This window comes from Apis mellifera, linkage group LG1 (assembly GCF_003254395.2).
Source record: "Apis mellifera strain DH4 linkage group LG1, Amel_HAv3.1, whole genome shotgun sequence".
Classification (NCBI taxonomy): Eukaryota; Metazoa; Arthropoda; class Insecta; order Hymenoptera; family Apidae; genus Apis; species Apis mellifera.
In genome coordinates, this window is record NC_037638.1 from 7,577,653 (window position 1) to 7,600,916 (window position 23,264).

At 40.4% G+C, this 23,264-nt stretch overlaps 2 protein-coding genes across 2 annotated transcripts in view; one reads left to right on the plus strand and one right to left on the minus strand.

Moving 5' to 3' along the window:
• The window catches only part of LOC113219185, a 491,184-nt gene that overhangs the window by 357,542 nt on the left and 110,378 nt on the right, over positions 1 to 23,264 (minus strand). The gene's annotated exons all lie outside the window — the stretch shown is intronic.
• On the plus strand, positions 12,308 to 16,125 carry LOC726578 (putative inorganic phosphate cotransporter). The gene is made up of 6 exons (XM_001122304.5): positions 12,308 to 12,632; positions 12,970 to 13,246; positions 13,451 to 14,036; positions 14,291 to 14,423; positions 14,548 to 14,789; positions 15,739 to 16,125. The coding sequence occupies exons 1-6, from the start codon at positions 12,629 to 12,631 to the stop codon at positions 15,874 to 15,876; spliced, it is 1,380 nt and encodes a 459-aa protein (XP_001122304.3). The 5' UTR covers positions 12,308 to 12,628; the 3' UTR covers positions 15,877 to 16,125.

Consider the following 23,264-nt stretch of genomic DNA (forward strand, 5'->3'; position numbering starts at 1 on the left):
AATAGACACGAATTTTAATATATCATAACTCGAAACGAGATTTGACAACTTGTATGAAATTTTCTAACATTAGATTAAACAACCGAAGCTTCATCGAATTTAAAGAAGGACTCGAATAAAAAATTGCATCTATCGTTGTAATAAAAAAAAAAAAAAAGAAAGCCTCGAGAGTTAAGAACCTGACGCGACAGCTGGTGCCTTTGTGAAGCCAGTCTTGTTTAAGGACCGATTTACACAGGTATTAGCGTGTAATGGGAACTAACTAGGCCCTGGCCGTTCGTTCCTTTTATCAAGCCCAACGGCAATTTAACACGGTTTAAACTGGCTGAAATTGATGGCGGATCGTGAACAGAGAGGCCATTCTTTCTTTCCGCCTCGAAATAAAAACTCTATGATATATATACAATCGGGCTTAAGCTTTCTCCCGTTCATGCATATTTTTCATCTCGTACGTGGATACAATACATCACATTCCTCCATCCATATACATATACATGTACAAATAATCAAGACTTAAACTTTAACAACGAATTTTAAGCGAGAGTTACCATCACTTTACGCTTTGCAAAAAAACGTTTAATCAAATCGATCCTAATTTCTAAATTCACGAAGACCCACCACGATACAATTAATGCTACGAAATCAACAAAGTCTCGCCACAATTCCACTTTCTCTCGCCTCGAATTCCATGAATATTCTCCTTCATCTTTAATCCGCATAGAGATCGTTTACGTCCACGTAGGGAGAAGGAGATACTCGGTCGCATTTTTCTCTCGGCCTTTATCTGGAATCTTGGCGCCGATGGTGGAAGCGCGCGGAGAGGAGGAGAGGGGGAAGAAGCAGAGGAACCGAAGAACGGGAGGAGAGAAAAAGAGTGTCGCGACAACGATCGAGGAGAAAGAGAAGAAGCCAAGCCCCCGTTGTTCACCGGTTAAGGATTGGGGAGGAAAGGGATCCTAGAAGAAGAAATTACTCGCTCGAAAGACGAGCGACGGAGGGGGTGGCGAAGTGCGGGTGAATCGCGGCTTCTATAAAAATTACCCTCAGGCCTGTGGCGAGGCGGCCGTTGCGGATTGGATTGGACGTATCCATCTCTCCTCCTGGGAACTGTCCACCAATGTCCCCCGCCGAGCTTCTTCTTTCCCATTTAATAATAACGATTCCTTTGTTGCGAATTGCCACGATCCTCGTTCCTAGCTCCTCCTCCCCTCTGGGATATCATCGTGAAAAAGTAGGATGGAGGAAGCGTTTCGTGGATCAGGGAATGATGGGCCTCATGTCGAGTGATAAGCTAAATTGTGGAAAATTGTTATAATTGTTGTCACGCGAATTATCCATTTACGAGATTAAGAATTAAAATTCTCTAGAAAATGGGATTTTTTTGAAGATAATCATCGAGAATTGTGAGAATCATCCAGAGAAGAGAATTGGCATCGAGCGTATCAACTTGAACAGCTGTCACATCCGTCAATCTGGATTTTCGTGCAAGAAGAGAGAAGCACAAAATGGTTGGTCCTCGATGGTTGTACAGATCCACTTGGCGAGATTTAACGAGAGGGAAGCGAAACCGGCTCGAGTAAGATTCGATTCCGAGGCGATCTAGCCACGGAGGAGAGAAATGACGCGGAGATGGAACGCTTTTCTTTTTTCCCCCTCTTCTTTCCTTCTTCTTCCTTTTCGTCCTCCTGAACGTGAGTAATGAGCGGCGTGGGAGGCAGACGCGGCCCGGACGTTCCTTCGCGCGCCTCGAAAATCTTATCGGCACGAATACGCTTGATTTAAGATTTAAGAAGAGTATGAAGATTCAGGGAGATTTTTTTTTTCTTTTCTTTGTCGATCTTCTTTATCAAAGATGCTTCCCTTCGCTATTTTTAGCAGAAAATTTAAAAAAGGACATCGAGAAAGAGAGATTTATTAATTCGAGAATTCGAGATCAGTATTTAATAATGATTTAATAATCACGTCATTCAAAGAATTAAGAGCACCTGTTGTCTTCGCGATCTCACTTCACAATGTCGTTGCGCGCGGTATTGGAAGATGATCGACATTCGAATCCATTATCTATGCCGTCACGTCAAATCAAAATCATAGATTTTCTGTCACGCGGCCCACGTATTTCACGGGCCACGAATTCCGCTAAAAAGAAAAAAAAATAATAATAATAATAATGACGCGCGAAACAGGAAAGAAAAGAAAAAGCACGAATTTTTGCCCATCACACGCGTCGTTTATCGCGGTTGGTTCTCCAAAGTTGGTCCGAAAAATAATAATAATAATAATTCCTTGTTTTAACAGCCAGCAATGTTGGAATATTCTCTGAATCGGCCATCCTGATCCATAAATATAATTTGTATTAAAAAAAAAAAAGAAGGGAAAAAAAAAAGTTCCACAAGTGTCAGTGATTTAGCCTAGCGTGAAACGAATCGAATTCGTTCTCGTAATTTCGCGTTTCTGGCTCGAACGGATTGTTTTTTCTTCCGCCCTAGTTGGTGGAACGGGAAATTGTTGAAAACAACTAGGATGATATCGTGGAACGATATATCGAATAAAATATGAACCCGTGCAAAAACATACTATCGCGAACCGTTGCAAGAGGTTTCGGCCAAGTTGAAAGTTGTTCTTGCCGAGCTCGCTCGATTTCTTTTCTTCTAGAAATCATTCACGATCTACTCTGATTACGATCACTTTATCTCCACGCTCTTCTTCTTTGCCACGCGACGACTCATTTCTGCAAATAAATATAAAGTATTTTATCAAAAATTACACAGATATATCTATTTTATAACTTCGCAAAAAATAAAGATACTTTCACATTGTTTCATCAATATCTCTTTTCGAAAATAAGTCTAGGCTTCGAACTGCATTTGAAATAAGAGATCAAAATCTTGACAATTACGTCTAATGAAACTAATGAAAACGATGAAAGAAGGGCGATAGGATAAATTAAAACTGCAATTGTCGATTCCTTAAAATAAGGACTAAGGAAAATCCTATATATATATCTGGCCTATAGAAACGGAGAAAGAAATGGCTTAGAGAACCAGTTCATCGATCGTTTCACGCGATTCTACGATTACGTTGCCACATCGATCACGATACCGCGACGTTTTGAAAGGAATTGCAGCTCGGAATGGTCGATAAAAGTTCCACGATTTAATTCCAGAAACAGAGGGATTTACGTAGAGATCTCGGTTATAAATTATATTCGAGATTTCCGTTGGAAAAAAATAAAAAAAAATAAAAAGGGAAAACAAAAATCCAGCGTCGAAAGAATAGGGAAACGAGGAATGGCAAGAAAGTATTACCCCTGACCGTATCGGTGAATCTCAGGTTAGAGCCCGGAATAACCTTTACTATTCCCCCAGGTTATCGATCTTCGCGGGCTCTTCGCGGTTCCACTTTATTTTATAAACCTTATTTAGGATTAATGACGCGGGAAAGAGATACTGCGGCGAGGATCGATAGCATCCACAAACGGTTCGTTAAAGCCAGATATTTATTTCACTGGCGAACAACAGTTATCCCCCTTCCTTACTTTTGTGTACGCGATAATATCGAGTTCTCTCTCCCCCCCCCTCTCTTATTATTTTTTAATTCGTTCCGCTCGTTCCTCCTTACCTTATCCTCTCATTTATGCATTAGAGATCCGGAAGGAATCGCTCGAGATCGAAAAAAGGAAACCGATTGTTGAAAAAAGGACGAGAAATATCGGTCCGTAAATATTAATGGAAGATTTAATAGAAGGAATTTCTATTAAATTGGGAGAGATCGTTTAAAATTTTCGATTCGCAGCGGTGCATCAATTTTGATATTATCAAAGCGTAGAACAAGATCTAAGGAAAAGAAAGGAAAAAAGGAATGTCAAAGAAGAACGTTATTGTCGCAACGCGTTTAGAATCGATTATAATACACCTCCGTTCTAAAACTAATTCCTAATATAATATCCACGAATCTAAAATCGTATATGAATAGAATCGAGCCTTCTTTAAAATTAAAACAACAAACTCACCATTGAATACACAGATCTTTATTAAGCAACAGGTTCTGCTTAATTATTTTAAGAAATCGTCTACCAATTCAGATTTCCATCAATGTATGTATGTGTATATGTGTGCTAATAATTTAACCATAAAATGACCGATTCCATTGAAACGTCTCTCTCTCTCGCACTCCTCTCACAACCATCTTCCCTACCCAATGGCCGGCGTAACGAAATCAAAGACTCACGCGATATACCAGGCGCTTATATTCTTCAATCCGAGTCGTGAATCGCTGCGAGATAAGGAGCTGAGAGGGCGTATGTATAGTTTGGGGGGTAGAGGAAGGGCGATCGTTATCGGGCAAAGAGACGAGGAGAGAACCCTTTGACTTTGGAATGTTATCGCGGGAAACAAAGTTCCTTTGGAAAGCATAGTTCATTCGAGGGAGGAGGGAGGAGAGGCTGAGGTGCCTCCCTGCGGGACGCTCAACAGTTCAGATCGAGGAGATACCGGGATATTAAAAGCGACATTTTCTTCGTCCCGCCAACTATATAACTTCGATTCGCGACCGTCTCACCGATGTTCCCGTGCAGATAGAGACCGTTGATCGGAGGGATAAGGCACAGGAATCGTCTCGATATCGTGCGATTTTTCTGCGCATGTCGTGCTTCTTGCTCGTCTTATATATGCTATGTACGATGAATTTAATTTTGGAGGAGAAAATATCGACTCGAGTTTAATTCGAGTGATTCGATGAATTTGTTATCGTCCGATATCTTTGACGAAATATCGATTTTACTCCGAAATTCCGTTTCTCCGTTAAAATCCTTTAAAACTATACAATCAAACGTTGGTATTTTATTCTAAAAAAAAATCGTATCGTCGAACAATTTTGAAATGTTTCGTGTGAACGAAATTTGGAAGTGAAATTTCTGATGAATCCGAGATTAAACTCGAAAGGAAGTCACAAACCTTTCCTTTTACGAACTTGCATTTTTCTGATCAAAATTTCGTGGAGAAATTTTCGTCTACGTTGGACATACGCACTCTCGCTTTATAAATCAATCCTTTCCTGATCTTCGTGAAATAAGTTCAAAGAAACGTGTGTGCTTTCACGAATAAATCACGATACTTGTCCGATAAATTTCGATGACTACAGAATACTAAAAAAACTAATGTTTAAAAGAAACGCAGCTGGAAATAAATTTCTCGATCATGCGATATTGATTGGTCGATAACGAGACATTAACGGACGGGCAAAGGAAGGATCGATGATCAACGATTGTTCCAACCTTGGAACATCGCATTATTTCCAGTCAGAATCGTGCTCTCGTGCATGATCTCGTTGTCAGCATCAATCTCCAACGTGACCCCGTGACCGGTTCAACTTCGTGCGCGCATTCGTCACGCAATCATCCTCCTCCTCCTCCATATATATATATTTCGTAGGAATCTTCCAGGAATTCTTTCACGAACCCCTTGACATTTCCCGCGAAACGGGATCCTCTTCAACGACCCCCGCGCGCGCCGTTCGTTCGAAAAATCGTCTCGCCCACCACAAAGCAAACTCTCCCTCTCCCCTTCTCATCCTCCCTTCTTCTCGTGTTCCCTCTCAAACGAAATCCTCCCACTGATACACCCAGGGATAAAAATCTCCTCGGCCACGACGTCATTATTTTCGCAATTAAGAAATCCGAGTAGGAAACGCGCGAATTCCACGAATAATCGCGCTTTTTCGAGGCCCTCCCTTCAAAGGCAACATCCCCCTTTCTCCTAGCTGCTGCTCTCTCTAATGAGCGCTGCTTTTCGCGACAGCTTCCTCCCCTCCTTTTCTTTTTTTGATCTCTTCTGCGCCGTTTCCCTTTCTTACGTCTCATCAAACGCGCATCGAAATCCAGCAACGGGTTGGTGGGCTTTCGGTTGCATCGTCATCATCACCGTCACTCGCTATAATGAGGACACCTCTCGCGCCGCTAACAAGACGCGTGACGCGCGTCTCCTCCTCGCGCGCGGCCGTCTTTCGACGAAGCCTCGAAGCACGGGAGAGGGTAAAGAGAGGGGGAGGAGGAGATCTGGAGCGAGTTTGGGCGAATCTGCTTAGTCGACGAAACAACGAAACGTTCCCTCTGGAAACTCTGAACGATTTTCGGGTTACGCGGAGGCGGATTACGCGTACGGGGATCGTTGGCGATCAGACAGGAATCGTTTCCGTGGAAATCGGATGATTGCGGCACGTAGCGGGTCGAATAGGCGCACGGCTCGAATTAAACGGTTCGAGTTCTTGGAATACTCGATTGGGATTCGAAGGGATCCCAGCTTTCTAGTTCGTCGATAGAAAATAACACGCGTTACACTTTTTCTCGATGATTAATTATGAATTTACGAAAGTTTCTTTTATACCTGCGTCGTTCTATTTTAATAATTTAAAGAAGTAGAGAAATATCGATTGTAATACGATTACCGATGTTTAATATAAATTGTAGTTTTGCTCGATTTAAAAAGAAAATTCTGTGTTTATGCTGATCGAGAAGGAACCACGTGGAAGAGTTATCGTTTATAATAATACGATTTAAGACACGAATCGTATTTGACGGTTTGCTGAATTTCTCGTACAGAATTGCGAAAAGATTGATTTTAGCGAGGGAAGGAAGGGGGGATGGATTTTTCAGTCGATATGGAAAGTTGTCGATAAACGTTAAATTTGAAGGATAGATAGACGGAATAAAGGTAGAATACGTGAATTTTGAAACGAATGGGCAACGTAATTGGACGAGCACAAAAGAGAGCAGAAATTCCAATCATCCCACGCACTTTCTATGCACTAGAATGCTACTAGAAAATTTACTGGAAGACAACTTCTACCATCTACGACTTTCCTCTTCTTCTTTTTTTATCAAATTTTAATATCCCTCCTTCTTCCACGAAATATTCTCGAATATAAAAATATACTCTTGTTGCGTGAAACGTAACGAGGTTGACGACACAGGTTTTTAAACTTGACCTTAAATCGATTACGAAGTATCATCGAGAAGGAGAAGAGCAATTGTGCTCGACGAGACAATACGATGCTGAGAACTCGATCCCTTCGAGCGCCCTGCCTCGTGTACTTCCTCTCCATTCTTCACCCTTCTTTCCAAGACCAAAGGTTAATTGCCCCTTTAAGAAATTTATTCTCACGCGATATTATCCCCTCGTTGATCAAAAATTTTCTAATCAATAAATTTGTTCAATTGGCCAATCGTACATTTTTTCACTTGCACAGCTTCTCGTATCTTATTAAAATATTCTCGTGTAAAATATCGGCTGTAAACAACTTTCTAGTAATAAATACGCGAGTATTCATACACGTTCAATAGGAGTCAATCAATATGCACCTAAACCCACGTTCGTCGGGGCTTCCTCGTCCGGCTTAGCCGAGGGGGTGGCTCTCTCTTCCACGAGATAAGAATTAGGAGGGAATATCATAATACTCGTATAAGCCGTGGGACATATTAAGAGGATCATATCGTTCGCGTCCAAGATCCGCGTAAGACGTTTTCTGCTTGATCCGAAAGGCGAGAAGGTAGCCCCCGTGTCTCCCTGACAGAATCTTGACAGTGGGTGTATAATAAGTGGAATGACGATACGGCTCTGTCCAATCTGACGGCTCATCGGTGTTAATGCGATAAAGAGTGTCGCGCGTCTGTTTGTATCCCTTTCGCCTTCTGCGAAAGAGTCGGCCGATTAATAAAAAAGAATCTTCCTCCACGGTAGTATTTTCTACGATAATTATTTTTGGTGATAATTAATTATTTTTTCGTACAGATTAAGGGAAAGGGAATCGAAGAGAAATTTTGTTTTTGTAAAAATTAATTCGTACTTTTTCTTCCGTTCCGTAGAGCTCGAAGAAAATTTCGTATTCATGGTTCTTCTACATAATTGAAACGATGGAACGAAGGATTAGGAAAGAATTCGAGTAGAGGAAAAAAAAAAAAGGGAGGAATTCATGCATGAATTAGGTCCGTCCTAAGAAACCAGATCACCGTATTAGAACCACCAACGTTTCCCACTTGGTGTGTTTGACTTTGTTCCCTGCGCCTAATTTGAATATGGAAACGAGCGTCTTGTAAGCTTAATTACAAGGCGAAAAGGTTGTGAAACGGTTTTAAAATATCAGCGTTATTCCATGATGAGCGTGTTTGAACCGTGGTCTCGTCCGCTTCTCTTATTTTCTTTTTGACAAAGGTTTACACGAAAGAGAAGAAAAGGGAGATCTCCCGTTGTTGCCCATCCATCATCGTTAGCATTTCATTCAACGATAGTCGGCCGAGTCGGAAGTTGCCGTTGACTTTGAGAGCTGTGTAAACTGGATGAGCAAACAAACGTTTTATGGACGTCCAATAGTACACCATCGTCTTCACCGTCCTATACATAGAAATATACGCATATATTCAAGACTGCAATACCGAATGAGCTAAATAAAATTGATTCGACGCATTTCGAAGGCGCTTCTCGCTTGATCCCGTTACAAAATTATTTTCAAACGCAAGGTAAATTAAAGTCTCTGTTCCTGCCACGTAATTAATTTTTCAAACGAGCAATATCCTTTTTCCTTTTCCCAAAAACACGTGAACGTTTCTCCTCTTCTTTTCAAGCGTCAAACAGAAATTCCTTATCCTCTACCTTTATTGCTACGATAAAGAAAATACGAGAAGGACAAGAGATTAAATACGCGTAACGATCAATCCATAAATTCCTTCCTTTCCTTCCTCTCCGCTTAAATTTCAATTTCGCTACGAATCCTTTCCAAATTTCCGTGGGAAAGGATGACGACGCTCGCCAGTGTCTATTACGGGAGGGAGCATCGTGCGACTGTTTGTCATTCGAACACCGTCGATTCGTTCCCTTCGTCCTCGGTTCCTGGAGAAATTTCCACGGTCGGCTCGCTCTGCGCCACGCCACGCCACGCCACGGGCACGCGGGCGACGAGAATGGAATAGTAGATGCTCTCGATGACACGGAAGGTGAATTTGGACACCCGAGATCACGGGCCAGGAATGAAAAATAGTGGCGCGGGACGGGATCGCGGGGAAGTTGACGCATTGCGGCGGGGAAATATGGGTCGATCCCGATTATGTCGGGCGTATGTGTATTCCAGGCAATGTGGGATCCAGGCAGAAGGGGTAGGACCAACGAAGACGCAGAGAGAGCATACAGGTACATCTATATCGCATATAACCAATGCCCGCATATATATCAACGCATTTTTACACGAACCTTCGAATTTTCCATTTAATCTGCTCGCAATCGCTTGAATCTTTTATCTTGGCCCCGCGATTCGTTCTTCAAATTCATTCGAGATGGGATAATGAAGGAAAAAATCATGGAAGGAAATCGTTATCGAACGATTAGCAACATAAGACATGATAATTAAGACAATTATTATTATCTGTTTCGTTTCACTGCTCGACAGTAAAACGTACACTGCTTCTCGTCAAAATATAAATTATAATATCATGGAATAATTTAGAAAATCTCATATTTATGCGTGAATATCCTCATTCTGATTATACAGTTTTGTAATCGTTAAACGAGGTCGCAGAAAAAATGATTTCTCGTCCAAAATTAACTATCATGTAAATTTCTATTCGGCGCGAGAGAAGCTTTCGAATCCTTACGAAATTCAGCCGTGAACATCAAGATGAAAAAGAAAGATGAAAAATTGACGGAACGCCTATAATTAGGAGTGGACGACTTGGGCGCCGAGCAACGTAGGAGAGACGAGCGCTCTCGCCTCGTATCGCTTCACTTTCGCGCTAGGTGGTCCGACGAGTGGGGCACGAGGAACGCCAACAGAGCATCGCGCGCTTGTTAGAGGAGAACGGACTTCCACCGGCTAATTGGTATTCCAGCGGCGAGAAGTGTCAGCCTTTTGACTGATTCTATTCCGAGTAGGTTGCGCCCTTTTCCACCGGTTCCACGGTGTTTGCACTGCGGAGGGAATCGTAAGACGGCAAAGTGGCTGACCAACGGCGAGGACCGCCGACAATGCGCCACATCTCGAGGGCCTCGAATCCTCTCGGACCGGTTCCATCCATCGGGGATTTTCCACCGTCTAATCGGTCACCGTGCATCGCTGTCCCCGCGCCTCGGACAGCTCTTCGCGCCCGTGAGCCGTCGTGAAACGAGTTGTCTCTTCTTACAGAATCCGTCGTCCTCTCCTCTTCGTCCCTCCTCCTCCACGATCCTCCTCTTCCCGCTCCCTCTCTCTCTCTCTCTCTTTCTCTCTTCGGTCTATTCTCGACCGGGCGCGATGGCGCGTTCATTTTTAACGCGTCGAGGCCTCGCGCTTTCTCGAGTGAAACTCGCGTTTCCTCGCGATTCGTCGCGTCCCGCGAACGTTCGCCCCTCGATTCGAAGGAACGAACGAAGAAGATGGTTTGCCTCGATCTTATACGGCCGCCCTTTTTCAGACCCGCGTCATCCGTCTCACGGCACGCTGTCGACGTAATCACCCCCTATCCTACCTGCCCCCGCCCCCCGCGAAACATTTCGTCACGGTTGTCGTTTTGCGTCGCGACGTGAAAAGAGCCGACGTTTAAAGGAAGTCTCAGGCGGCGTATCGATCCGGGCTCCGTTGTCGGTCGTTACAGGTGCACGTTTGTCAAACATGTGTCAAGGTACGAGCGGTACACTTGAAATGGAGCAGGTAAAATTTCCTCGGATCGATAAAAAGCGAAAACAATGATTTCTAAGTGCACGTGTGAAAGAATATTTGTTTTTCTTTTTTCTTCTGTAATATAGTAGGGTATATAGATTTAGATGTATGACGCGAGAGAAAAATATTTTGAGCAAAAATATGCATACATAAGTAAGTATATTAAAATAGGTGTTCGATTTTGCGATGATCGCGTGATATTATTACACAATTGGTATTCAAGCATTTTTCGTTATTATTGTTAAGATATTATTTTATTTATTAACATTCGTTCGTGTGTCGATACTTATAATCGGAGGAATAATACGTAATGATTTATACATATGTATATTTTATTTAAGAGGAAATGCATTCGATTTATTCGAACATTACACTATGTTAATGCCAGATTAAACACATAATGTAATATGAATCATGAAATGCCGCGAGTCTAATTTTATTCTCCTATTAAGCAGACCGCAAATGGAGCGTGATAAATGTATAAATCACTATATCTAATAAGTTCCACCCGGATTAAATGTATTGGGACATCTGCGTAACTGATTATCCATCTAATTTGATAATTTTCTGCGAATCCGTGGATAAATTTATAAGATCTATTAACCTTAATTCTTGATATCTGACATTTTACGTTTCCATTCACCGCAATTTCAGATCGAATCTACGAAACGAGATTGTATTGGAAATAACATTCGACTTCGAATTAAGATGAAATAGGATACGATTTCGCGACACGTACGAAAGAATATTCATAATAACTCTTTCTTTCTTTCTTTAATTTAATTTAACAGATACGGCGAAATATTTGAATCTCATTTTCGTAACTGATAAGTTGCACAAATAAAATTTTAATAATCCTTAATAAAATCAATATATATTTTATACGATTTAAATTCATTTAAAACTTTACGTATTCCAATTTCGAACGTGATATTTGAATCGGAATAAATCTGATAATTTAATTTAAGTGATAATTTCTCAGATTATAAATAACAAAATCGACAGCTTAAACCGAATAAAAATCACGTTACAATTTTATCGTAAAATAAAGGAATTGTACGAATAAAAATATGCAATAAAAAATTGCGTGTATTATATATAATAATATAGTAACTGACGTATCACGAACATACAAACCGAATCAGATTGTTCTCGTCAGAAGAGCTAATAAATTTATGCAACTGAAATTTCCACGACAACGGCAAAAGCGGCGTTTATTCGATATTTATGGCGATTTATCCGTTGATAGGAATCGCTAATGTCACTAGATTCATAGAGTAAGCGGTGGAAATGTAACGTATATACATAGCAGGAGCATTCAACAGGTTGACGTTGCACAATAAAAACTTTTAAGCGGTCGATACTTCTTTAAACATCGCTACGAACGTTAAAAGAAGAATTGATATTGCCGCTAGAATGAACTGGGAAACGAGGTCAAACTATCGAATCTCTGGCGGCATATAACTTAAAAATAAAAAAAAAAGGAAAGAAAGAAAAAAGAAAGGAGAAATAAAAATTCTGCGTTTAATAACAGATTTACAGAGGGATCCGTGGAACGCTTTTAAAATAAAAAAAAATAAATAAAAAATAATATCGAAGCAAATTCCTCGACAGCATAATCGATACTCGATATTTTACATCGATACAGGAAACAAAGGAAACACGATAATTCCGATGAATGAACCATTGACGTATAATCTCATCTTGAGGAACCGATACATCCGAACAAGAAGAAACTCATACTCTCGACCATAATTCGATAAACATCGACGAGTAGAGTGTGGATGTATAGAGGTGACGAAACCGATTTTCGCGATCGATAAGGAAAATAGACACGCAACAGCTGTCTGCTGAACTGCTGTAAATGAGAAGCGTGGTGCTCGTCAACGAGTAAGCAAGAGAATTAGAATTTCTGTCGGTCGGAGGATTAAAATAAGGAAGATCGAGAAAGATGGGTAAGCAAATACGAAGAATATTTTTTTGCATCGTTCATACCCACTCCACAAACACCATTATTATCGTATTAAAATTAATATTTCTCCATCCCTATCCCACCTAAAGATAGAACGTTAACAACAATCATGCTTCTTTCTTCCGATATAACAATTTCTTCCCGCCAAACCTTTCGAAATCTTTAAGTGTTGTCCACGATACGCACGTTTGCAAGCTCTAATTATTTAATTTTCGTTTCGCTCTATATTTCCATTCTCCTTCGTTGAAACGCGCTCTCCTTCTTCCTCCTTTATACGTATACTTTTAATCACAATTTATATATTTCTTGCAACGATGCAGTGGGATACGTGAGGTATTTGTTCGCCATAATGATCTGCATCGCGAACATGATCGTCTACGGGTTGAAGGTCAACATAGCCGTGGCTGTGGTCGGAATGGTGAAGCACACGGACGAAATATCAGACGCCTCGGACGAATGTGATTTCGTTCCTATAGCAGAAGTGATCGATATAGAGGGTCCGTTCGAATGGACTTCGACGCAGCGTGGCTTGGCCATAAGTATTTATTTCGCCGGTTATCTGGTAGGAATGTTCCCATGCGGATATTTCGCGGATCGGTGAGTGGATCATAATCGAATAACCGAGCTGAACAACAAGCTTTGAATCGTCCAACAATCGATCAAGAGTCAAAATTTGTTCCAAGTTGAAAGATATCCCCTCCATATTTTCCTCGCTCGAATATTCAATATATTTTTCTCAATTTATCTCGTATTCTTTGACGAAAGAAAGCGATATAATAACACGATATCCGATATTTACAGCTTCAACTCGAGGAACGCCCTGCTGATCTGCGTGCTGGGGAACGCGATTTTGACACTGATAGTTCCAGTAGTGGCGCCCGTGTTGTGGCTACTTTACGTCACGAGATTCGTAATGGGCGTGGTGAGCGCGCCCAATCTTCCCATAGTGGCCATCATGGTTGGCAGATGGGTCGTTTACGAGGAGAAGAGTTTATGGTTCGGTATTATTTATTCCGGGACGTCGATCGGCACCGTCATCTCCATATTGACGTCAGGAATGATACTGCACGCCCTCGGATGGGAGGCAGTGTTTTACATACACGGTGCCCTCTCGTTGATCTGGTGCGTCGTCTTCCTCGTCTTCTTCCGCGAGAGCCCGGAAACGCAGTATTACATATCGGAGGAGGAGAGGCACTACATAGTGACCTCGTACGGGCATCGTGGACTTGAATCGGTTCACATGAAGGTGCCGTGGAAGGCCATCTTCACGTCGGTCCCGTTTCTGGCCCTCATTTACACCAACACGTTCGGAAACTTTGCCTGGTACTTCCTGCTCACGCAGCTGCCCATGTACATGAACAAGATTCTGAGATTCGACATTCAATCCGTGAGTCTCCATCATTTTATATTATAAATATCCCATAAATCTTCTTTTTTTATGAAAATAAAAGATCAGGATTCTACAAGTCGATTGTTTAAAATTAAAATGAAATAATTATTATTAAATGAAGCAATAAATATATATATATATATATATATATATAACCTTCTCGTTAATATCACTCGTGGGATGATCAGTTTTATTAATTAATTATAAGGCTTAAATCGCAATTGTCAAATATCGGTTTGGTAAATTACCAGAACGCAATTCTGAGCTGTTTGCCGTATCTCTTGGCCGCAATAATGAACCCGATCTTGGGAAGGTTTCTGGATTGGGGCAGAGCACGAAATTATTGGACCCAAACCGGTGGACGAAAGATCGCAGTGGGGATGAGTAAGTGAAAATCTAAAAAAAAATCCTATTCATCTTCTGCTCTTCTTCGTTCTTCGAACTCTGGTTAAACTAAAATTTTCTCCATCACTCGGTATCCGAAATAATTCTTAATCCATTTTCACAGGTTGCATCCCACCCAGTCTTTTCCTGCTTATTATCGCCTACATCGGTTGCTACCGAGTAATCGCTGTCATATTGTTGATGCTTAGCGTAATGTTAGGAGGTTCCATTTTTGTCGGCCATCTTGCCAACCACAACGACTTGGCGCCCAACTATGCTGGAATTTTAATGGGTATTACGAATACTCCGGGAACTATTTCAGCGTTTATTTTGCCAGCCATAGTGGGCGCGCTCACGGAAGCTGGGGTAAGAAGATCGAATTTAATCGAACAACTCGAAAATATCGGATCTGTTTCTGAAAATATTTTCAACAATCGATAAATCGAATCGAGGGAAATGATCGTCGAAACGGAAACTAGAAATGAAATTTTTACAGAGAAATTTTGCGTGTGTACAATTGATGGAGAATATTTAATTATGGAAATTATGGAAATCTCGATGAACGAGATTCCTTTCCTTTCCTGGTTCCGTTGTGACGGATATTCCGAGATTTCGAGAATCGTATTTTTCTTTTTCGAGGCGAATTTTCTCGAATACAATCAGTCAGAATGGAAATATTTACGAGCTACTGATCGAGTATTCGAGGAAGAAGTTCGTCTCGAGATCCGAATATTCATACGTCAGAAGATATTTTCGAGAATTCAATCTATCTTTACCAAGTATCCGAAATTTTTACATTTTTCCCGACTTCTCCGATCAAATTTATTTCTCATATATACGTCTTTGACCGCATCTTCGACTATCACGTAATATTATTTATTTTAAACTTGGTGCAATTTGAACATCGAACATTGGTTAATTAACCAATCGATTTATTTTTATACAAAAGATAGACTGTGTGAAATTAATATGTAATATGAACGATACAGGATAGATTAGGGATTTATTAACATTAAATATTAAAGTAATGAATAAAAATTGTAAATAACAATGCGGTCAATGTTTGAACACACGCGTCGTTTATAAATTATACGAAACTCGAGATTGAATTTAGCTCAACACGTGGTGGAATATAAACTGCGCTCATTTTATTCTTTCCGTCTTTAACCGTGATGCTATTATTCTTAATATTCTTGTTAGTCTTGTTATTTCCTTTTTTTCTTTTTAAATATTCGCACAAGCGAATTGCAATAATAATTATCACGCAATAAACGTATCACTTTTTATTAATCGAAACATTATATTTACAACGCAGCATACCATGGCACGATGGAGATACGTGTTCTGGATAACAATTATTGCACAAATGTCTGCATTTGTTGTATTCACCATCTTCGGTTCGGCAGAGATTCAAGAATGGAATTACTATGGGGTAGAAGCGGAAGAAAATTGAAGCAAACTGAATTTGTAACACTCTGTGTTTTATCCCCTTATTTATACCATTTTACATTTCACTTCGAGTATAAATATATATTTTTATCGATATTATTATTATATAGATTTTTTCTTTCTTTCTTTTTTACGGATATACGACAATCAATAATTTTTATTTCAACGGTGACAGTACTTGTAAATTTGTCGATTGTGTATCCCGAAAGGAGAGTGTATCCGAAAGAGAATTTGGGTTAAGAATTTGGATACATCAGAGGTGTATATTATTTATTTTTCTATCGCAATTTGTATTTGTAATAAAATTTAAAGCGATTATTTTATTTATACATATATATATATTATTATTATTAATATTATTATTATTATTATTATTATTGTTATATACGTTGTATACACGTTGTTTAAATAATTGATTTTATGAAAAATCAATAAACTTTCCATTAAAGATTAATCGAGCGATTTCATTTCTACGATTCGTCCTTTCTATCTATCTTCTCGAATCCAAGAAAAATTTCAAAGAGCAAGGAAAATAAAATAAAAATGAAAACCAGAAACCGTTTCAAACGAAATTTTCAATTTTCATATTCCAGAATCATAATCTTGCCATTACTTTTAACAAAACTTGCGATACAACTTTCTTCTTTCGACACAATCTTTCCTATTTTTATAGAAAGAAAAAACGAGAAAACAATTCCTCCTCCATTTTTCCACAAATTTCTCGCGAATCGAGCCGCAGAAAGAAGAAAAGAAAGATCGTGGAAAATCGAAATAATAATAACTACGCGAAGAAAATTGCGCGCGAAACGTTAGCATTTACGCTGGCAAAGCTGGTCGCCTTTCGTTATAAATAATTCATTCCTCCCTCCCTCCCTTCCTCTCTCTCTCTGCACCCGTGAAAATCTTTTGAGAGGCGTGTATACCCACGGCCGTATAAAGGCCGCGCGCGTACAGGCGGCTACAGTAATTAGAACCGCGAGACCACCCGTAATGATGGCCGGCCAATTAAGGGCCACCTGGCACAAAAATCCGTCTTATCCCAATTAGATCGCGACGTTTGCGACCGGCGGCCTGCGAAAGCAGCTCGGTCGAAAAAAAGAAAGAAAGAAGGAAAGAAAGAAAGAAAGAAGGGGAGAGCGAAAGAGAGGGTCGGGTCCAACTTCCAACAGGGAATATTTATGACGGCTGAAATATTACGTTTGTAATCTATTTCGGTGCTATACGTTGCCCGTTTCGACGGCCAGCCCCGTTGAAAAACGGAAGATTACAGCTAAGTCATTTCCCCTCTCGTTTGAAACCGTTTCCTGTTTCCAGATATCAAAGACTCGAGGAGAAGAGAGAGCTTCGTTCCTCGAAATTTCACGAAGATTTTGAACCGCGGAAATTCTGTCTCGTTTCTTTTTTTGAATAGTTCAAGGAATTGATCGCTCGATTATTCTTCTTTTCTCAAGATACGTTCGTCACGTGCAGAGAATCAAGTTAAAATAGAAATAAATATCGTAAGAATTTCCAATTACGAGTAACGTAATTGGTTAACGATCTTCCAACGAGCTGCCAATCCAAAACTCGAATCCTTTCAATCTCGATCGAAGAAAACTTTTATTTTCCCTGTTTACACGGGAAAGAAACTACGCGCGACACTTTAAACGACCAAAAAGAAGAAGAAGGAAAAAAGAAAACGCCTCCTCCAACTATCTCTCCACTCCATCGATCGAGGAACACTGACCCGTCTCTGACGTTTTATTTCGAAAGGCGGCGGGAACCGAAAATTAGCCCCCTCGAGCCGAAAAATTATGGTAGACCTTCGTTAAACAGGCCGTCTCTAAGCCGGCCGACAATCCGTCGAAGAAGCTATTAATCAAGCGTAATTAAGGGCCAGGCATGATCCTCCGCCAGAGGAGGATCGAGACGTCGACTCGTTTGCCCAGACTTGGCACAAGTAGAGTTGAGTTGCTCGCGCGTCGCTCCAACGCCACGGTTAATCAATCCTGAACCTTGTTACAGTCTCGAGCCAGTCTCCTTAGCTGGCCCCGAGTCAACGTCAACGCATCCGAAGCGACATCGAAACGCCAAGGATTGTTAATCTGCCGCTGCACAGCGTGTAAACGTAGCGCAAACTTAACAAAACGAACGAACGAAACGAAACGAACGATTCTTTCATAGCGCGATGATTAAAGTTTTAACATTTCCAGATGTACAACAACAATAATAATAATAATATCGCGCAGTGGAGACGATAATATTTGAAAGAAAGGGGGTTAGAAAGACGTATTGCGGCAAATGGAGGAATCCTTTTTAGAAGAAATTCTTCCAGCGCGGATGTGTTAGGAGTTAATTGCGTGGAAAGAGGTTGTCGATTGCTTTTCGAGGTGTTTGTTCTGGCCACGAATCTGGGTCAGCGCTATCAAAGGGTGAATTGGATACGTGGAACAACTGGAAAATGCAGCTGTGTAACAGTCGGACCGAGCTCCGCTCTCGTGCAGCTTTCCTACCACGAATCCCTTTTAGACCGACCTATTAAGGTCTCGACGTGTCCGCGCCTCGTGTCCCCGCTTCGTACACGCGCGATATTGCGCACCGTATTCAGGTGTAAATGCGTACGTTAATCCCACGCAATTCCCAATTGCGAAGAATTTTCCACGAGAGTCGAGATCGATAAATAAACGAATAAACGAATCCTCGGTGATTTCCAACTTGTTGCTAATTCATACTCTTTTTTTGTATTTAAATCACGTCGAGATTTTTATATTACGAAGGAAGAAATTTATCGACAAGATCGATGCTCAAGACGAGGAGGAATGAGATTAAAAATACGTAAGATGATTTTTAGTTTAATCGATAACGTATTTGTTATCGTTAAAAGTTTCCGTACCAACCAAGCTCGTTCTAAGCTCCGAAATTGATGCAAGAAATAAATTACGTGCGTGCTTGTAAAGAGAGATAATATATTGCTCCACGTTACAACAACGTAACAAATGAACAGCTGCATTATTATACTTTACATTTTCCTCGTATTTTTTCAAACAACGGTAATCTCTCTACTCTAATAAATTCATCGTCTTAGTATTCTAAAATAATTGAAATTTCACCATCAAAATCTAACCATTCGACTATATAAATTCTTCGCACGTTTATCTTAAAATTTACTCCGTGCAATATTCACGAAAAAAAGAAACGTCCGATACGAGAATTACGATCCGCGTATCTCAATTCAAACTCGCTTTATCCCCCCTCTCTTCCTCCGACACTCCATCAAACACCATCAAACAGTCTTTACAAGTCCTCCTCCTCCTCTCGAGCCGCGTTCACGTATACTTTTAACCAGCGCGAGGCTTGGAAGCAAGCGCGGTCGTTAGCCGACTGTTCACCCGTGAGCGTGAACCGGGTCACCGTCTACACCGAGAGAAAAGAGGAGAGAAAGGAGGAGTGGAGAGGAGGCGCGGAATCGGCCAAGTTATTCGGAATTATTTCCTTCCTTCCCACGGGCGGAAAAACGCGGGGTTGGGAAGGTCGATGCATTCCACGGAGTCCGGCAAAGAATCCGATATGGCTCTCGGGCCCGATGACGCGTTTGAAAGCGGCAGGAATCCCGAAACTCGGTCACCCCGTTTCCAATTGACCAAGCTTCCTCCTCCCTCCCTCGATTCCTCCGCCCGGAACCCATTATGCGAACTTCCTGCAGATTATTGATTATTTATTATTGATTCCTGTCGTCGAGTTTAATATTTTACCGGGTTGATTTTCCGACCTGGCTCTCTCGAGTCTGTGTTTAATATCGATAACTATTGCAGCTTTGGAGGGCTTGGTGTTGTTATTGTGTAATTAGATTGCAACTTCTTTTTTCGTATCGAGAAAAGCGGACACGTTCGTTTCTCTTCGAAGAAATATAGAAATACGATGATCCAAGGAAAAGGATGAGAAGAATGAAAACCTTTGCTCGAGTGATGATCGAGTGTTTGAACAAACTTGCGAACTATAATAATTCCGATCGTCAATCTTTCTATTCACTTCAAACAAAAAACTTCTCCGCGTTAATTACTCGGTTAATTTTCCATAATTTCGTTCCGTCGTCCCATTATTCCTCTTGCTCTATTTAAAAAAAAGAAAGAAAGAGAGGAATCGAAGGGAAGTTGGAGAAGGGAACTCATTGTTGCGCGTTCACGCTTTATTATTATTTCAATTACGTCCGAAACGGGGGCGCGCAGCACCCTTTCAATAGGATTGCGCCGTTTTCCTCTTCTCCGACGTAATACACCCCTTCCTCCCCGCCACCCTTGACTCCTTCCTCCCCCCTCCTCCCCCTGTCCGCATCCCGCCCCGGCACCCTTGAAAACCGTCAGCATATTGCGCATGCATAATTGAACGTGTTCAAACAAATAACAAAGTTTTCGCATGCTGATGAGAAACGCATCCGGATTTCGGCTGCCACCGACTGCCGCTGACATATTTTCATTTGACGGAGGATGAGACGACAGGCCGCCCCATCTCTCCTCCCCCCTCGGATCGAGATCCTTCCGCGAAATCGATCTTCCCTTCTTGCTAAGAATCCGATCGAAACCGGAGTCGAATTGGATCGAGAAACAGGAGAAACGATGCTCTTTGTTTTAATATCGAATTTTGATTTTTGTAAAATTAGGTGGATCTCTGAAAATATTTCTTTTCTTATTCCAAAGATATCTATGAAAGTTGTTCGTGCTGTGGATAATTAATATCGAGCGTCGTTTAAAGGGAATCGTAAACTCGCAACGAGGAGTGATCAACGCGCGAGCAATTCTTGGATCGATAAGTTTTAACGCGACGCTCGAAAACGGCAAGTTAGTTAGGAAGGAAATTACTCGTAACCCCCTGAAAGGCTTCCAACGCCGCTCAAAAGGGATTTAAATTTTACGTCTGGTCTCATCCCCACGAACGATCCAATCTAGCCGGGGCCGGGCACGCGAGAAAACTCGTGAATTTTACGAAGCATAATTACAGGGACGTGCGTATCCGGTTATTTTTTTTCCGGCCAACGGTGCTGAACTTCCGCTCGAGCGATGCGATAACCGTTCACGGGTGCTCGCGTGATCGCTCCAATCCCTTTCCCGTTCTTTTTTTTCTGCCCATCAAAAACCGTGTAAAAAAAATATGGGCAGCGTAGGTGAAGATAAAAAGATAATCGAGATTTAATTGATGACGATTTATATGAAACGGGGGGAAGGACTCGATCGATCATCCACGATGGATGAATTCGCGGATTCTTTCGATCGAAACTTTTATATTGAATTTGTTACGAGGTGTGGATTATAAAGAAATAATTCGCACGAGGAAATTGACACAGGTGTCGATGATAATTATTTCGATGCCTCGCTTCGTTTCTACAAATCTTTAAAATAACTTAAATCGATCCTATTCAAAATTGAATTGCTTTAAAATTTTATCTTAAACCGATCGATGTACGGATTGGAAAGATTCCAAGAAAGATTTTATCTATCCGTAGGTGTTTATGCATTATTATTATCGAATAGATAATCTTAAGGGCATACATTTCCGCGATACGATCAACGTTTCAACGAGAGGATTGCATTTACAGGTTTGGTTATTAACTTCTAAAGTAAATTCACTCACTTTTCACGATGGAACCAACACGTACACACACATATTGGCGCATAACGGAATTACATAATGCTCGATGAAAAGCTAAACTCCTACGTAGCTACGTATGGGAGTGCAGCGTGGTATTTGCGAGGCTGGCTGGCAATTTGCCTTCCTGCATACTGTGGTCTCACTCCAAGTATGAATAATAATGACGCTGGATATGTGAATTATGAGACGATTATCTACAGTGTTGGCCGCGTTGGTTATTGCATCGAGGTCCACCGTGCCTACGACAATCGATCCTGCGACTCCATATTATTACACTTCATGCTACTTTCAACGACCTGGATTCAATGAATGAATGCGAAAACTGCGTATCCTATCGTATTCTTGCACGACATTTTAATTAACAATGGTAATTGGATTATTATTTTCATTTAGGAATATTGAAAGCGAAATATAAGTTGTTCGCTATTTGTTCAATTTTAATTTATTCGCGTCTCGAAGATTATCGTAAAATGAAATTGAAAATTCTCGAACGATAAATTCTAATTCATAGTCGTTAAGATTTTTATTTGATATAAGTTTAAAGAATAGTTAAAATTGAATTTCATTATCGAGAGTCAACAATTTTTTGTTAAATATATATATCTGAAAATACGTCAAATATGTTGAAAGAAAAAATACACGTCTTTACTTTTCTAGGATCCTTTAGTACGAAAGTTTCCCAGTCGCGGCGCCACCTATCAGACCCTATTTGGAAATATATTGATGAAATCCTATTATTATTATTAATTTAGAAGATTTAATTTTCCAATATATATATCCACAATTTGAACATTAAATTTAACATTATATTTAAAATTGTAATAAAAAATTTTCAATAAAATTATAATATTTTTAATTATTTTGTAATGGTTTCTGTTTTAAAAAAATGTGATTAATGGATATATATATATCTCTATATATAAAAAAAAAAAAAAGAAAAAGATTTTAAAAAGCGCGTCGTATCTCTCATTCTTCACTGTAGACACGTGTTAGACGAAATTAGCAGGAATTATCGTTCCATTTGATAACATCGTTGCTCTCGTTTCACCAACCCAGCCCGCATTTTCACTTATTCTAAATTGGCTTTTTAATATTTTGCATATTAGTAGCTTATGCTACCCGCAGCAGAATCCTTGTTAGTTGTTTCAACGAGTTTAGTATGCAAATTGACATAAAGGGTATATGCGCGTGGGATGTAACTCAAGTGCGGAACACGCGGATAATGAGGGGTACGTTTTACCCTCGGGGGTAGTATGTTTTACATCCAGCCCGCTTATATATCAGACCGATTCGAAAAATCGTCCCTTCGTTCTATCCATGGAATTTTCTTTCCTTTTTCTTTTCCTTTCTTTTTTTTTTTTAAATTTTCTCCCTCTACACTCAAAAATATATATTTTTCAAAGATCTCGATGGGAATTTTATTTACATCCATTCGTATATTTTAGCTTCAAATTTTTTTTCTAGTTTCGTTAGAACATTCATTTAAATTTAATTATTCCTATTTTTCTTTTATCCAGTCCAGTTTATATATAAGTGAAAGATCGAAGTTGAATAAAACGAATCGATGACACGATTTTAAGATACGAGCTTGGGTTGGGAAAAATTAAATTCGTTTCACATCGCAGCATTTTAAATGTCATTACCAGAGAAAAAAAGTAACACGGATTCGAGCGCGTTCTCGCTTGTTTGTCAGATTTATTTGACCGCTCTGAAACACATCGGGGATTAAAGAATTCATTATCGTTATGCGTTTGTTATAAAGCATTCCCG

Excerpts from the sequence above, each read along its gene's own strand:
- LOC726578 (XM_001122304.5), top strand. Across the intron at positions 13,247-13,450 it reads TGCGGATATTTCGCGGATCG|CTTCAACTCGAGGAACGCCC; the intron begins GTGAGTGGATCA and ends CGATATTTACAG. Across the intron at positions 14,790-15,738 it reads GCGCGCTCACGGAAGCTGGG|CATACCATGGCACGATGGAG; the intron begins GTAAGAAGATCG and ends TTTACAACGCAG.